Source organism: Larus michahellis, chromosome 1 (genome assembly GCF_964199755.1).
Source record: "Larus michahellis chromosome 1, bLarMic1.1, whole genome shotgun sequence".
Lineage (NCBI taxonomy): Eukaryota > Metazoa > Chordata > Aves > Charadriiformes > Laridae > Larus > Larus michahellis.
Window position 1 is genome coordinate 197,215,627 of NC_133896.1, and position 18,510 is coordinate 197,234,136.

The following is an 18,510-nucleotide window of genomic DNA, read 5'->3' on the forward strand; positions in this document are numbered from 1 at the left end:
TTTTTGGAAGTTATACAGTACTTATGCCAGCCGAATTTAGGTGCGTACATTAAGAACGTAGGCTTTTTATATAGGCAAAGGAGAGGTTGAGGCTCTTACCGAAGAATCCTAAATTAGTCACCAAAGTTAGGTGCCTGAAGTTAAATTCTTTGAATAGCCTAGTAGGTAAACAGAAGGTACAATTCATTTGCCTGAACAAGTGCCTACCTGTGCCCTTTGAGATACCCTGCCAACCTACAATACCCACACAGGAGATATGTCAAAGGACTTGGAGGAGATTCACACCTCTTGGAGCTGAGGGCAGTCCAGGATGACTCACAGGGCACTAGAAGCCTACGTTTAAGCAACTGAATTTTTCTCTGTTTTTCCTTCAGATATTCAGTGAGCTGGTTTAGGTATCAGAAAGAGCCCAATAAGCAGGATTAATAAACTTGTGCAGGGTTCAGTAGCTACCACGGTCCAGCTGCTTCCAGCTCCCCAGGCTGGCCGGTTTCAGAGTAGCTGGGAATTTCTGCAGATGCCTGAGCCTGTTCTTATCCCAAACACCAGCGTCCTGTGAGTTATTCTTTCTGTTTATACTTTGCTCAGAAGACGGCAGGAGAGATTTATTTTTATTGTGGTTTCTCATGAGCTGAGCGCAGTAGATCTTGGCAAGCTGGCGTGAAGCCTCTGCCCCGGTGCCGGGCTTTCACCCCTGCGGTGGGGACGGCCACAGAATGCAAGGACAGAGGGAGCTGAAAGAAGAGTCAAAGGCACCAAAACAACTTTGAAGAGTAGGATGAGGACTTTAAATTTATCTTGCTGATATGAAGGAAGCTTGAAGTAAAAGCAGGGCACCAAAGAGTTACTGAAGGCTGTTGGAGCTCTTGGGGGAATTTAATAGATTCTGGGAAAATCAAGGTCTTGAGGGGGTGGTGGTTTGGTTAAGATCATTGGTTTATCCCTGTTTAAGAGAGCCCAGTTCAGGGGGGAAAAGATGGACATTTCTAATGAAACGCAGCTGCTCTATAAACAGAATTAGCAAGAAGAGTTCAGCCTACTAAAACAAGTGCTGAGCTTCAGTCACGATGCCCGTTGAAGCCTCTCTCTCTTCTGTTCTCTGTGACAATTAGTAAATCAAACAAAAGAATTTTTATTGATAGAAGATGAGATGTGATTAGGACATGGCTTTGTGTGATAAAGAAACTTGGATTCCTGTTTACGTCTCTTCTACTGTGTGTGGTTACAGTAGACACAAGCATGCAATTCCTTATATGCAGACAGTGGATAATAATGATTATAAGTGAAATTAACACGAAATGATAGCTTCTTATGAGGGCACCCGAGGCAATGATATGTTTTCTTTTTTCAAAGAAGGAAATAACTTTAAAGAACTTAATTTCTTTCCTTTTTAAGGAATTAAGAACCATTCAGTTAAACACAGATCTATACCAGTCTCTGCCCCTGTGAAGCGCCAAAACAACTGCCTTTGTCCAGTGTCTTTGGCTGCTGGTGACTGTCACAGGTTCAGCAGAGATTTCTGAGAGGGATGAATGCAGTTTTAGAAGCCACCCGAAGTGGTCTTCATGAGCTTGAAAAAAAAGGTAAAGATGTGACTATGACCCTTAAGCCGTCCATCTTACTATAGATATCCTCCAATAGGAGAAAATTGTTTCTTGCAGCCTCTTTCCTCTTGTGCAAAATGAAGATTAATTTCCAACCAGTCCATTGAGCGTCCCTCGGATATATGTAATGGAATTCACTTTCCAGGCTGAAGAAACAGTGGTAGTATTTAAACTGGAGGGAAAGGCAGCTCAAACCTGTGTGTCTTTGCTTGCAGAAAGCCTGTTTCCTGACTTTGGTTTGGACTGGCTGCTTAGATGAAGAGCTGCGATCTTAGCAATGCCAAGATCCTCAACCTAAATGGAGACAGACTTTGGTTTTTTGTTTTTTTTTCTATGTGGTTTATCCAGTGTTATTTTAAAAATATTTATTAGGTGTTGGTTCTTTTGGGGGCCTGTGTTTATGAACAGTGTCTGTGTGTGACTGGCTGCTCTTCCTGTTTCATGTTGATTGCACCGTTCATATAAAAACAAAGCCAAAGTATTCTAGCGCAATATATAACAAAATTCTTGTTTTCATTTAATACCGCAGATTTTAGATAAATGCACGTGCAGACACACACCCCTTTCACCCCTTCTTTCCTGTGAGTATTTTGATTTTCAGCAACTTCACATCAGGTTTAATTTCTCAAGTAGCCCAGAGTGTAATCTTAAATCACTCCAAATTGCCTTCTAAAAGCATATAGTCAAACAGCCTCCGGCCAATATCTCATCAGGAGCTTGATGCTGCATTTCATACATGCAAGACAAAATACATGAGGCAGAACAGGGAATACAAAAGCAATACATTGAATGCAATGCTAAAAGAAGCCTTATGGCAGAAGGCAAGCCAGATCTTATTCTTTAAAGATACTTCAATCACGTTCTCAGAGACATGCTGAAAGACATACGCCTTCAGTTCTCCATTCATACCTGCCTCTTTTTCGATACCTTCTTTTGAGAGGATGTAATCAGGTATGCAAGAGGTATCAGACTTTTCCAAGTCTTAAGAACCATGTCTAGTCCTTCGCTTTACTGGTGCTCACACATTCCTGCTGTTTGATTTCTCCCAGGATGGTAACAACGCTACTCATGGGCTGCACGGGGCAGAAGGATTTGCAAAGTCAAGGCCCACTTTATGTAAACTAACAAGGACTCAACACTGCCCATGGAGCTAAGTTCTTAGAAATGGCCACAGTTCTATTACAGAGGGTATTTTCTCACCTTATTTGCAACTAAACCACTGTTCCCACATGGTGGTAAAGTGACAATGACAGTGCTGTTGAGAATGCTGTTTTAGACTGAAGCGCAACTGAGTCATCACACTGGCAGGGTGTTAGAACCTCGGCTGGATTAAACTCAAGCTCAGGCTCAGCTAATAGCATGAAATGTGTCAATGGTTCCTCCTGGAGCTGAGCCTTTCCTTCCTATATATTGCAGGTAGGTCCATCTGTAAATAAATAGCTGACATAGCTGCGTTAGTTAAGATGGTTGTTGGAAAACAGCACATCTGTGACCAACAGTTGCACCTAAGACAAACGTGAATGTATGCGCAGTTAAATTAGCAAAGTGTCTCTTTATCATTGTAGTTAATTGCATCTGAGAAGATATTTTACTTTCCTTGGCAATGTAAAATGAGCTTCTGTCACAGCGGAGGTGGGGACAGACACGGCGAAGCTAAAGGACAGGCTTGGTAGTACAGCTGTCCTGGGATAATAAATACTTTTAAGTCGAGACAAGCCTCACTAAACTGTCATATAAAGTAATTCCTGTAAAACGGCTGCCTCAAGATGTGGCTTCATTTGCTGAGTGAGTCATTCATAAATATGCCAAATTCTTTGCTGACTAAAATACCGTTTAACTCCAGTGAAGGCAATCAGGTGCATGAGGTGCAAGAGAAATCAGCATCTGAGTGCCGCCTCCCTCCCTCACTGAAATGAGTCAGGAGGGACGTAGATTTGGCAGCATCTGTGCCAAATATCTGTGCCTGGATATCTCAAGGTGAAAAATGTGATCTATTACTACTAGCATGCAGGATCCATTACAGGAGTAGAAGGATATTGCAGCTTTTCCATTTTTGCTGTTTGCTCTAATCAAAAGCAATATAGAAAAACCCTTCCGAAATTAAACTATAACTCAGAGTCTTCTCACCCCGTGTTTCCAGTGACAATTAATCCTTTTCCTTTCCAGGCTAGATGTGCAAATAACTGATTTATAATCGCACTTAGAAACTCACATGCCCAGTAACGTACACTATACCCTTTGCAGTGTATGCAGAAGTCTGTCTGCAAGCCGTGATCCTATTAATACATATGAAAGGGAAGACGTGAGAAGCTTTGGCAGCAAATGTAGGTCTTGAAGAAACATAGGCAAACAATGATTAGAATTTGCGAGTGACATGGAAAGCTAATTTTGGTATTCCTTTATACTGGCTTTATACTACATCAAAGGGCATTTCACAGCCCACCTTTTCAAAACCTGACAGCATCCAAACTGGAGGGTGTGCAGTGGGAACCTGACTCCAGGTGCTCCAGGTGATAAAGCAAAGCACAATGTTAAGGTCTGGCATAACGTGAAGAATGAGGTCACGCTGTATTTTTAGAAGTGCCTGGTGTTCCTGTGAAGCATGCTCTCACTCTCTCTTTTTATTTTTTTCCTTCCCTCTCCTTTTTTTTTTTTTTTTTTCTTCTTCCCTGTCTTTTGCTGTGAATAATTTGGCCGGTGCTTGCAGAAGGCTGTTTTCGCCCCAGGGATTCTCACACATACCTCTGTTGACAGAGTTCTCGTGCAGCAAGCAAGCTGAAATGCCTTTTGTTAAGGATCTGCTCGCTTCTTTTTCTGTTCTGCCCCAACGCTTGGAGGATCTGTTGGCTACTAACTGAGTTCCTGTTGTTACGCTTATGGGAATTAACTGAATTGAAAAATATGGGGTTACCTTGCAAAACAGGTAAAATTATCATCAGGAAAAAAAAAATCCTAATCTCCTAATTTGCTCTTAGTCTCTGTGTCTCACATTCTCTCGGCTTGTTTGCTTAATTTTTCAGGGGAAGATTGTTTAAGTCAATGGGAAATATTAAGCAAAGTCATTGTGAAAGGGAAACAAATGTATTAGATGCTGAGGGGTAAAAACGCGTTACTTTAGATGAGTGGTATACTGTTCTAGCCAAGATCAGGACTTGGTTTGCTGGTTTACTATGTCAGTTCAAGTTTAAACTGAATTTAAAGTAAGAAAATTCCACACGTTCACATGCTCTGTAATGCCAAAAATACATAATGGGTACTGAAATGCACTAATTTTAGCAATGTTTGAAAAGTTTGTTTATGTGACTTGCTGTTATAGTAACCCTATGAAATAAAGCATAATCATTTGCCCCAGAAAACAATTCTCCCTGTATTGACTCAATAACATAGAAATGAGTCTATGAATATTAAAGACTCTGTAAAATCCTCCTATTTAATGATTAAACCTAATACGTGCTTAGAAAGATCACTAAAAAGTGATCTTTATGCAAAACTTCAGTTTCAGTACAAATTTTGGTTGCCTGGGCAGACACATGAGAATTTTCCTTACATAGCATTTCACTAGCTGCATCACAAACCTGTATTAGTTTATTGCTGATTTGTAAGGAACTTTCCTAAACAAATAAAATTTGGGTTGTAAATTTTAAACACATGCACGTAAAAAGCTGAAGTTGCTACACCCAGATACGCATTTCACATTTTAGCTTAAAAAAATCCTGTGCTGTTTTTTTTATGCTCTTCCTTAAGCTGTTTTGGAGTCAGTTTTGCTTGGACAGTTAGCTGTGGTAGCCCTACATTTCCCTTTTTAGTTGGAAAAAACACCTACACACCCAAGAAACTTTTATTATTTGACATCTTTCCCTACACTAGCACTTACCAGTAGAGCTAATGCTACAGTATATGTTTAAAATTACATATCCATATGAAAGTCATTTCCCTCTTTATAAAGCCTTGAAGACCTTTCCCAGAAAGATGATTATTTTTCAGAGTGCATACATTCAGAATTGTGGTGAGAATTATATTATTTTGCAGGGCTCTGATACAGGCCTTTTATGACATGTAGATTTACCTCTGAATGCTCAGACCTCTCGGAGTTACACATTTTGCTATGGGCAGGATTTCCAAATCCACAGCTCTGCCAAAAATGGTCCATTTTTAGGAGCTATAAATGTCTATGTGTAACTCTTTATAAAATATGGAATTTGATATTTTGTATAAGAGTGTGGTGGGTTTTTTTTTCCAGTCACTGCTAGATTGAGTAAAGAGATACGTTACACAGGATGAATAAGAGTAAACTCACACTCACTCTTGTTACCACTTCCTCTTCAGAGATTTCTTGCCTTACTTGCACAAAACCAGCCTGCTTTTGCATACTTTCTCTGTTCCAGTCTCATCCCAGGAAAAACAAAAAAGAGGCCAATGGAATAAGCAAATCTAATAAACAGAAGAACTCTTTCATGCCTTTTGTAATTAAACTGTAAAAATTACATCTTTACACCACATCCTGTAAAAACCAAAACTAATTTGAGAGAAAGAACTTAGCAAAATTTTAAAAGAAGCTGGGTATTGATTTTAGATGCTAGGAATATCCAGAGATAATGAAAAATAGAAATTTTTGCAGGGACGATAATTCATGTTTTGGAGTCTATAGCATCATCCTAAAATACTAGAAATAAAAAATATGTAGTTCACTTATCCCATGCTTGCCTACTGCAGAATTCCTGCAGTTCATTCTGGAGCATTTTTTGCTGTATTTTAGGTATGATACAGCAAAGGTTTTCCTATAAACAGAGGTGTACTCCTGCAGATGTCATCACAGCGGAGCCTGCTTGGCAACATTGCCAGCAATAAAGAAGGTCCAGGGAAAATGCCAAGGATGGGTAATTTCCGCCAGAGAAGGAAGACTGACAATAGGATGGGGTGAGGCTGGGAGACAGGCTCTGTGACGGAGACCTGGAGACCTGAGCATTGCTATTCCTGCAGCAACTACCAATAGGTGAGGAACAGGGCAGCCACCCGCAGCGATGGTTGCTGAACACAACCCACAACCCATGGAAGCAGGCTGGTATGGGCAGCCAGGCCAAAAATCTTTTGATGCCTTTTGGGGAGTCTTCTAGAATAAGCAAACATTTTTTGCTTATACCTGGCTTTGCATGGTGGGAGGGCGGGCGCTAGCAGCATGACTTCTTGCTGGGTACAGGGTGCCAGGGACTGGAAAATAAAGGTGACGGCTCACAGTGAAACACAGATAATAATATTCACCTGAAATGGCAGGAGGCTTTTTCACTGTGCCCACAATGTACAAAATATTACGTGAAATGTTAGTCATTCACATCATTCCCTACCAATGTAGGAATGTGTTTTCTTTTTCAAAGACCTTGTGCTCAATTAGTTCACATAACGTTAGGGAGAACCAAGGGTGTGCAGCACTTCTGGAAGTGAAGTCACTTCTATGTGGATGGCTAACTCGAAGCCTCTGAGAAAATGAGGGCTTCAAAAGCAGGTTTCTCACTCCCACGTAGGCAACGTAATCTCTTATTACTGTGTAACAAAGATATGGACTGAGATTCTTCTTGCCTTTATTTGTCCCTCTAAAAGCTGGGTGACCGGTGTAAGCTTTTTGTCTAGACATCCTCCATAGTTTTGGATAAGACAGTCATGCCAGGAGGGAGACTCATCCCATGTCAAAACAGGTATCCAAGATAAGTGAGAGCATTTACCTTCTGGAAGTACTTTTCTCTCTCCACTGACTCCAGCAGGAGGCTAGACAGCTTACAATAATGTCTGACTTTTAAACAGCTAGCAATAGCTGAGAGGAAGGCTACCTAAACGGTCTGTACCTGCATGCCCACACCTTTTACAGCTGCAGTTCAAATGGCAAAAGTAATACAGTAAATCCAAATTTTCTGCGTGCGTAACAGTATTCTTTCTATTACCCTACGTATGTCTGTAACACTGAAATATACGCCAACCAGCACGAAAATATGCCTCGCTGGTGTGCATTGCTCAGTTTATGGCACGGGCGGTGAGAGGCACGTTACATGCCAGCATCTTATTTTGCTCGCTTCCCACTTTGACAATCACAGTGCTGCCTTCTGCCATGTCTTCCTCAGCACTGACAGCTTTGCCACATATATCAAAGGCTTAAGCTTCCCTTTTTATTTTGAAAAGCTTCTGTTCTGCTTCGCTCTCTCACAGATGGAGTACTGAAACAATCATTAAAATAAATACTATCAATATTCAATCTGTCACAAGAAGTAAATGACATACATGGGTGAATGTAAGCTATTCAGCGATGCAGGATCCGTTCTTCAGCTGCTGCCTTCTTCCCATGCGTTGGAGGAGCACAGCCTGAGTGTGAGCACAGAAGTTAAGGCTGACTTAAACCAGACACGGCCAACTCTGATGTAGCGCTGAAGCTCTCTGTTATTTTTAGCCTCCTCTTTTTGCTTTGCAAATTTATTGGAAGTGGACAGGTGCCGCACTGCACTGGCAATTCACAGAAAATTCTACCTATATTGAAATCTTCTTTCTTTTCTGTCAATTACTTTGGCTCCTTGCTCTTCCCTGTGACATTTTAGTAGCTTTATCAGAACCTTGTAAAAGTTTTCAGTGAGATAACGGACAATAAAAATATAGTGAAGAGAGGCACGTTTCAGTAACAAGCATATATCTAATATCGCTTTGAATGATTCTGAACCATTGTGTCAATAACCAACATAAAGCCAATATCTAAAAACCATTTCTGCATTTGCCAGTTCTTTCCTAGTCTCTAAGGTAAACAAGTCAAGGTTCTCATGTTTTAAGTTCATTTAATCTGCATACATCACATATTTTTTGAGATCTATAAGTAAATTTGATAGGGGAATTTCACGTTTCAGGATTACTTTTGCTGATGCACTCCAATGCAAGCATGTTACCAACAATAATTTTGTTTTCTTTTGCAGGAGCATAGAGGATTCAGATGTTTTGTATGAGAGCCCAGGCATTAATAATGATTGTGTGATCATGGTTTTGGAAAAATAAGAAGGTATTTCCGGGCTACATATGCAGAGTTATGTTTCTTAAGAAAACCAAGAATGAAGTCATTTTGATCTCTGATGGATGAAACTCACTGGAATGGAAACTAACATCTATGAAGAAGAACAGGGCTCACCTTATCTTACATCTCCCAAGTGCCTTGGGACTCCAAAGGAAGCAACCTATGAAGAATACCAAAGAAAGACAGAAAAACAGGCAAGTCCATCTGAATTTCAGAATGTTTTACTGGAACCTGAGTTGAATTTGCTGGCTGCGTCATCCTTATTAGACCACAATGAGACATCCTTGGAACCTGGCACGGCTGCAGGGTGCACCAGTGCCACCGAGCAGCCTGAGACAAAGCACCTTTGCGAAGAATTACTCTGTTCTGCAAGGCACAGGCCAAAGAAAGATCCTTTAAACCTTCCCTTGCACACTGAATGGCCAGTCCTTTCAGGACAAAATTCAGACAAGAAACCAGAAAGGACTCATGAGATCAGAGTCATAAAACACAAACCAAGTGCTATCACATTTTCTGATTTTGAATTTTTATCACATGAAGCTAATACTAAACTCCATATTTGTGAGGCAGGAGAAGCAGAAGATTTTTCATCTGAAGAGGAAGAAGCAGATGGTAGAGATGACGATGATGTGTTTACAGAACTGCCACTGTACGAGGCGTTTTTCAATGGCCTTCATAGAAGGAATGTTTCTCAAAGAAAGCAAGCTAAACGTGAACTCACTAAATATCAACATGTCTGTCATTTAGAAGACTTCAATGATCATTCTGAAAAGGAATTGAAGGACCATGACAAGGAAAAAAAACACACGGAGCTGGAGGTAATACAAGCTACTCTTTTGTTCCAAGTGTGTATTAAATAAGTGGTGTCATTCAAGGTTGGTGACAGGAGGAGGAGGAGTTGCACAACTTGTTATACAGTGATAATTAATGTGAATTACACAATTAAGAATATAAACCTACAGTAAAAGTATACTAGGTTTTTACATTAGACAAATCTATTACTTCAGATTGGCCTGAACTTCAAACTTTGGTTTTCTGTTTTCCCTTGCTTTTTAAAATGGAAACATTGGCTCAGCTTCCCCTGCTCCTGCAAGATCATATATCATGCCACATACAGCGTATATTCCCTGCGTCTACGGACTGTTAGTAAGGGATAGAGCTCAGGTTTACTCTGAGAGCAGAGTATATTTCTTTGTGCTGAAAAATGGCCTTTTTTAGGGTAGTGGCACTGTAGCACTGCACCACCTAACTCACAGCACAGCTTCTGATAAATAACAGTGTTTTCTGTATTCTTATTTCATTAAAATAATGTAGACGTCAGGTTACAATCTGGTGTATAAGAAAATAAATTAAATAGATTTCTTTTGTATCTGTACTGGTACACATTATGATGCTCTATAGACCAATGTCCAAAATGAAAACATAAGAAGATTAGGACAAAATGAAAAACACTCTGTAATAAGATTCATCCAACTATAACCTTTCCAGAAAAAAATGGTTGAGTAAATTAGCTGTAGTTTATGGAACTGGAAGAACAGCAGCTTTCCAAGTGACTTCTCACGAGTTGGAAAAATAAGCAAGGCTTTCCCCTTGCTCCCAGCTGGTGACAAACCAAATGCCTGGAGCTAAACATGTTTATCATTGGAGAAGTTCAGCTCTAGTACAAAAATATGAAGTGACTCCAAATAGTGGGCAAAACAAACCCTTAAAATTCCGACGTTCCTGAACTTGCAGCACAAATTAATCTTAAACTGCAGGTCAGGCATAACTTTCCTTCCTCTCTCTTCTCCTCCTCCAGCTTTTAAAAGTTATTTTCCATGTAAATCTGCTCGATGCCTTGAAGATCAGAGTGGAGCCCAGTTTGTTTTATTTTTCTCTATCTACAGTTCTCCTTTTACTTCTAGTGCTTATACCACAGAGTTGCTTCCTTGATTTCTGATTAAATAAAAGGAAGCAGAATTTGGACTACTAATGTCCATATTAACATCAAAAATATGGTATACAACACTTAATTACTTTTCTCCTTTAATACTAATCTATGTCCAGTTTGGGGGGACTAATTCTGCCCTTAACCGAGTGGGAGTTTTGTGCTGTATTTCATACATATCCCAATTTTACTGTGGAAACCCATCAGCTCACAGAGAAATGAGCCAAATTTTTACAATTTTTTCTCAGCAGCTAATACTAGAAAACCAAGGCCCAAAGATGGTTCTGAAACAATGCACCTTTTGATGCAATACTGACCCTGAGAGATTCTTGTGACACGTGGTTTATTAAGTAATTGCATTGTTACTCTACCCTAAGCCAAGTCTTGCTTCCTCATTTACTCAGAAACATTCCCATTAATATAAATATATATCAAAATGCATGCGCAACATCCCTTGGATTCTTTTTACTGAAGGTCATTCCCATAGATAAAAGGGAGATGCCAGGGGCTGTTGTCATTTAGTTTACTTTATGTCTACGCTGTAAAATAAACTCAAGGATGCAACTTGTAGTGCAAAATAATGGATTATAAATTGCCAGACAAGCATGTGAAATTACCTAGTAAATCTTGGCGAATGTGTCAAAACATTTCAAAAACCGCACAGATGCAATGATGCAGTCCTGGTTTTGATTTTTTTTCTATGTAAATAAGTATGTATCATTCCAGGAAAGCCTCCAAGAATTAAAAGAAAAGGGTTATCTTGTCTCTCAAATTTTAGCAGCAGTCATGCACTACCGTTCAGACTAAAAACTCCCCCCACGACTCTGGTTGAAGCAAATGTATGTCATTGCCAAGTTGCTTATGTCTATTATTTAGAAATGGGGCTGTAGAAAAATGTCTTTCTAGTGGAAAGAAATTAACTAAATAAAGACAGCACGTCGTAAAAATGCTGTCAAAAGCAACCATTACTGCTAAGCCTTAGACTTAAAAATAGTAAAACAAACAAATCCCCTCTGCCATACAGACACAGGCTATCACACACAGCACTCTGACAGAGATCCTGGCTAAATCCTAGCTAGAGAGTTCACAGTGAAATAGTGATTAAGATCTACCCTGCAGGGGCATTCCTAAGTAAATGTAGTTACTGACTGCAAACCTCCTATTTTATGTAGAGAAAGGAGGAAAGGCTGTCACCTCCGCCAGGCTGGGGAGCAAAGCCAGTGTCCGAATCTCCTCTTAAACAGTTGTTAGAAGCGTTGAAGTGATAATTGTTGAACTTCTTGTTTCATTCTAATTTATAAGCAGTGACAAATCTCCAAGTACACTGAACAGTAAACAAGTAGAGGGAAGGTGGAAAAAACACAACTTGTGTATGCTGCCAACTCTGCTACAAGCAGAAAAAAACTCTGCCGAAAACAAGTCGTACAATGGTGCCCATTAAAAAAAAAAAAAGCCCTTTCTTTTTTTCCAAAGGCATACAGCATCTGCCTGTTCTGCGTGGTACAAGATAAAAGGTACTTCTGTTCAGTTTATGAATTCAGAATGGTCCCTGAGTTTCCACCATTAGATGAGTCCCATCTATGTTTCCTGTGCTTTCTCATCAAATCTAAATTTGGCAATGTTTTTTTTCCTTGTCAGGAATCTGTAATCAGTGATACACTAAATGCCCAAATAGAGTTCTTAAATTGAGAATAGCATTTATTTCAACTGGGGAGGCAAAATTTTGAAGATTTAGAAACAGGTCTATATACATGTCTGAAATACTGTTCATGTTATTTCTCATTTTGGGACAGTGATCTAGTTAACATCATCGCTAAGCCAGCACTTCCTTAAGCACACCAGTGAGTTTCTGTACCCTCATTATAGATTTGTCTTCTCTGGCCACCTTTCTGGCAAAACTCCCCTTCTGTCTTGAATGGGATTTTTTTTACGTCACTCATGTCCTTCTAATATTATTTATGATTGTTGGTTTTGTTCTGTCCAGAGGCTTTCCTGGCAACTCTGAAGCGGTATCTTGAGCTGTTCTTCCTTGCTTGTTTTACTTCAAGTCTTCATATTAAACTGCATTCTTTCTTCGGGCACGCAGCCAGCTCAGTATGCAGTGGCAATAAATTATTGAGAATAGCTTCTGAAACACAACATTTTTCTAGATTACCATTTCTTCAAACTGTACTGAGCAGGACCCAGCTGATAACCATATTTAAGCAGGAACTACTACGCAACTTCACATCAGTAATCTTATCTTATCCTTTCATAGTCTCAAAACAATCTGTGTTAATTCCAGGAGTAGCATTTCAGTCAAGAAGATATTTGACAGATAAACAGTCAAATTGAAGATATTTGACAGATATTAGGCAAAAAGGAGTATTATGAAATCATACCCTTGACAAAGTGAATTGCCGTGGCTCTTCCCTCACCTCAGAGGTTGTACAGAAGTCCTGCTAATGTTGTTGGCTGCTGCAGGGAGGCAAGCATAGTCTTACCAACACGGCCACAAGCTGGAAATCCTCTCTGGGACAGTTTCAGATCATCTCTTTGGGGAGCCCACCTTAGCTATTATAACAGACAAAAAGGTTTCTGTCACTCTTGACATTATTTAAGGCATCTAAGTGAATTGTCACAGCTTCCTCTGTTGTACCAGAGAGAGAAGGGGGCAAGCCAGGAAGGCCACATGCTGGAAAGGAACCACTTAGAGCCAACCATCAGGACATGCTTGGCGCTCCAGCAGCCTCCCCGTGTCTGCACCAGGACCACGGTACGGGGCATCTCTCCCCACTGGACATTCAGGGTTCTCCAAATGACTCCTCTTCCGAGGGCTGCTGCTTGATGGAACACAGTCACTTCTTTCTCAAATACATCTGGAAAGGTTGAAGAATTAACTGTTGGCAAGAGTGGCATATAGGTGTATCTTCCAGGAGAATCCTAGAAAAATTCTTAAAGAAACAAGAGTCCTTCCTAATTCAGGAGGAATCCATTAAGGGAGTCTCTGTCATGCCATTTCCCTCTGCACTCTGCCATCTCTGTTGTGTAAGCTGGTGAGCAGCATCTCAGGCCCGGAGCATCAAATCTGCCACCTCTTACACAGGAACCTGAGAGACCTTTCAGGGACCCAAGTTGCATACAGATTTACATCATGCCTCTTTCAACACACTTAGATATGTTTAGATTAGACATTAGGAAGAAGTTCTTTACAATGAGGGTGGTGAGACACTGGCACAGGTTGCCCAGAGAGGTGGTGGAGGCCCCATCCCTGGAGACATTCAAGGCCAGGCTTGATGAGGCTCTGAGCAACCTGATCTAGTTGAAGATGTCCCTGCTTACTGCAGGGGGTTGGACTAGATGACCTTTAAAGGTCCCTTCCAGCCCAACACATTCTATGATTCTATGACTTAGGAAGATCTAAACCAAACCCACTTGTTGGTTTAAAGCCAGACCCTGATGGTCTAATATTTGCATTGAATGTCGCCTTGTTCAGCTGGGTCAAAGAGATACCACTCCCTAGGAGTAACGGAGACAAGATGACCCAAACAGATAATTTAGCTAATTAAGTTAGCATACACAATGAATACCTTTGTCAGGATATCTTTATCAGTCCATAAACTGGAAGACTTTTAGAGGAGGGTGCACAGTCACGGGAGAGGGCAGTACAGTGTCAGGAGAACCAGTCTCTGTACAGCACTGGGTGGGGGCAGTGGGGTAGTTGTGCCAACACCTTTCACCGTGAGTATATCTTTGTTTTAAGTAAAACTGTAGCATTCTAAAGGAGATTCCTGAAAGCTCCGTTGCTTTTGACATTTCATAGAATCATAGAATGGTTTGGGTAGAAGGCTTTTTTTTAGCATTTAAAGCTAAGACAGCTGAACTCTGGAAATGGTTACAGAAAACAGTCCTTTACTGGCAGGAAGATGGATGATCTGGCTTTCGAGACTCTCTTTCCTTGATTATTCACTTATTTTCATTAATTTCCTTGTTCTATCCTTGTACTACAATTAGGTATTTTTTATCCTTATTATACCATCCTTACTGAGTGACAAGTTTGATAATCACTGTATGAGCTTAGACCATGAGAGTTCAGATTCAGGCTGGAATAATTTGCTGAGACATGATATGGAAGTTTCCATAGCATCTGTCCTACATTTTGTCTGCTTCTGGCCTCTGTTTTCCTTCTTCTTTTCACAAACACCAGAAGTTCACCAAAGGAGCAAGACCAGATAAATAGACAAGGACACGTAGGAGGTGATAAATCCACAAAAATGTACTCAAAGCCATAGTCTTTGAAGTTAGTTATGATTCCTTAAAAGATATGTATTCTTCTGTGTGGCTTGTAAATATTGTAATCAAGTAATCATATCCAATGAGGAACAAATCAGAAAGTTTTAAGTCTTTGACAGTGAATTTGCTTTATTCAAATTAGATCGAGTTCATTCAATTTAAATGATCAAAACAGAGTAGCAGTCAAGCCTACAACTATGATCAGTACCTGGGCCTGCCAAAGTAAGCTTCTTACCCTTATATTTGGATGGCTTAAATTCCGCTAAGTCCTTGTTCCTCTGGTATTCCTGCTCAGTGCCTTGCTTAGCCACTGTGAAGCACTTTCTTCCGAGAGGTACTTTGCTGTTTTCATTAATGAGGCACTGGAACTTAGGAGGAATTTAAGCTATCTGAAAATTGCCTTGCAATACTTTCTTCTTTAATTCAGTTGTACAAGAGCAAAACCTAGTAAAGAACATATTGGAGTGAAGCACAAATTCCTTCTCCCATTCCTCCCATACTTTGGAAGTTTGTTCTTCTCTTTACCCTATCGAATTGAAACTCCAAAACTAGAGGAGGAGAATGGTTGCGAACTTGTGATGACTTCTTCATGAGAAATAATACGGTTATTATTATCTCCTTTTTGTTCCTCTTCTGCAGCCATGGGATGTCTACCCAGGTAGGAGAACCAAGTGCTGAAATAATTACCAGGGAGAACAGAGTAGGATGTTAAGGGGAGGAAAATGGGAAAGGGCTTGTCTAAGACAGGAGTGATGCACTGAGCTTTGTAAATTCGTATTTCCTTTGTGTGTCTGAGATTTGCACTTTCTGTATTTCAATTACACATTCTCTCAAACTGATAGGTGGAGGCACGGTGAGTTGAACTTTGGAAAGTTTCTAGCATTTGTGCTTGTTTTCTACCTGCCTTGTAAAGGAGTTGGAGAACTGTGGATTACTTTAGTAACGGTGCATTATTATCAGTCAATAAATAACCACAATCAGCTCTTAATAATAAAATCAGATAAATGCTATCTAAGGGATTATTAATTTAAAACAGAGTCTTTTATTTATTTCACAAATTTGAGGGACTAATGATGAACACAGCACTTTGTACAGAGTACATTTTTCTTTAATCCCACTATTCTTAATAATGTAATGATTTTCCATTAGGATATGACATTTCTTGTGTCCTACTTATTGTGACTGGGGGAAGCGGTAACTTCAAATGTGCATCTTACTAAAGTGGAAATTAGCTGTATGGCTACTTCTATTACAAAAATATAAGAACTTTGGAAAATAACAGTACAGTCAGGAATAGCAATTTAAGGATATGCTGAAAGATCATATCAAAGACAATTGGTATATTGGAATCACGCAGGAAAACACGTAGATGTCATCAAAATGACTGACTTTTATCTCATTGGTTTACTTCCATGCTGCTTCCATGATTCATTGTTTGTTACTAGAAAACTAAAAAGACAAAATGCGTATGCCCCCCCAAAAGATGCACTTTCTTGACATCAGCAGATGCCTGTCTTTCAGATCACAAGATTGTCTTCAGCAGGCATCAATGGTTAACAGGCTGAGATAGGAGAAAACACATGTACTTTGTTTCTGTAAAAAATATCCTATAAACTATTTTCAGCAAACCCCACTTGTGCTCAGCCAAAACTCTCCTGAAGAAAAGTTGTAATATGAGGTTCAAAAGCAAAGCTGGTAAACAAACCTCCATGTGATGGGTGGAATAGAGCTCGAAAACCGCAGAGGGCTTTTTTGCAGTTGACCATTCATGCAGTTTGAAATAATCTGTGCTGCAGAATACCACCACTCTCCAAAGATGTACAGGATATGGTATCTATTACCTATATAGTGAGATTATGAGAAAATTAAAATTCCAGGGCAAAATAATAAAGAAAATCAGATGTCAAAAAGACAACTCACCTTCAGAAAATTTACAAAGTACCTTTGAGCTTATAAAATAGATGCCCATAAAATAGAAGTGGTAAATCAGGATTCTCCTTTACAAATATTTGAAAATAGCCAAAACCTGTGCAATGTGAGACCATTCAAGTGTTTCACATATCTCTACCGAAGTAGAGCAAAAGTCAACAGAAAATAAGTCCTGCCTAAGTCAAGGCTCTGATGAACTACATTCCTCTGTCAGAGCATGGGAACAGGCACCTGAGAGAATTACTGCCTAGGTCTTAGGTGGGGAGAACCAGAAGAAACATGTAGAAATCTGTTAATCTGTTTACCATTGAAATTAAGATATTCCTTCAAGGTGCAGATGGAGATTCTGGATAAAGTGTGGGATGGGCAGTAAGCAGAACAACTCGCGGGACTGGAAACTTGTGCAAAAGATGAGGGGACTGGGTTGGGTTGCATTTTCAAGCTTCTTTGGCTGATAGGTGGGGATTTGGTATGTTTTTCAACCCAGCAATAGAGCTGAAAAAGTAAGAGTGTTACTGAATTAGTAACCCTGCAAAGAATATTTCATGATATGGCAAAGTTCTTGAGTGGGAGTAAGAAAAATGAGTTACAAATTTCCTCACACACGGAAAGTCCCACTGAAAGTCTGTGGCATTTCCTGTATGGCATTTTGGTGCTTTTGAAAGTTCTTCCTAGGTAACATATGCCTAGTTAATAAAATCAGATTGTAGTGATATACCTAAGATCCCTCTGTCTGTCTTTGTGTGAAATTTCATGAAATAATGGTAGCTTGATATTGTAATGGACATATTTCTTGGTAGTACCATGGGACCACAGACTCAGGGATCTATGATCATTTTGGTACCGCCACATCACCAGCTATCGTATAACCAGCAATCTGTGCAAATACTGAGGTCAATGTTTGAAACAAATTCAGAGAAACTTAAAACCTTTTTTAAAATGTAGCGAACTTCCAAGAAATTTTAGGATGATGGATCCGAGATTTCATTTGATGGCATTCTTGTGTGGTTATTTTCTGCAGGAGAGAATGTCATCACCCTCAAGACTTTTCTTATCACTCCAACTATTGAGCATTTTAAATTGTAATAAAAATGGAAACAGACTGCTTTTACCTATCCAAGATTTTGTCCAAACTAAAAGTCTTGCCCAGTTTTGATTTTTTTCAGAACTAATACCTTTGCAGTGTAATTAAGTGAAACTTCCTCTGAATTAGTTTGGAGTTCTCCAGAAATAAAACAGACAGGATATTGAGGCCAGCTCCTGTATTTGAAAAATTTTTCTTCCAGAAATTGACTTCAGTAAAATCTCAGCAGACTTCTGCATTGTATTACTCAGCTTTCTATATCCATGCTTTCTATGGATTATGAAACTCTCTGGAATTTAGACTTTTAATCAAACATTTCAAAAATTGGGTCTAAAATAGGTAATGATTTAGTGTCAAAGACTTAACAGCTTATTTGTACTGTATATTCAGAGAAACGTTGCCTGTCCTTAATCTAATCTTTGTGATGAAGTAGTCAGTGATACGGTATATAATCTACTTTAAGTTTTGCAGTTAGCGTTTATTGTTCCTATTCAAACAGCGTAAAGGTGAAATTTCAGTAGCTATGTGGTGATGAATCTGCACTGTGGTAAAAGCCTTTGCAATTAGTCTGGGGACTGATTTACTTACATCACAACATCAAAAAAGCTGCTAAACCTGCCAAGAAACAACAGAATATAACACCACAAGTTGTATG

General features: G+C 39.6%; 1 protein-coding gene across 6 annotated transcripts in view; it reads left to right on the forward strand.

Moving 5' to 3' along the window:
- STARD13 (StAR related lipid transfer domain containing 13) overlaps positions 1–18,510 on the forward strand; it is a 308,854-nt gene that overhangs the window by 39,720 nt on the left and 250,624 nt on the right. For 5 of the 6 annotated variants that reach the window (XM_074567755.1, XM_074567772.1, XM_074567747.1 and 2 more), the window contains one exon: positions 8,549–9,461. In XM_074567755.1, coding sequence (XP_074423856.1) covers positions 8,706–9,461 — 756 coding nt within the window. In that variant the 5' untranslated portion in view covers positions 8,549–8,705. Of the gene's footprint in view, positions 1–4,311; positions 4,528–8,548; positions 9,462–18,510 lie in introns of all 6 variants that reach the window. The other variant, XM_074567737.1, reaches the window with a different exon arrangement.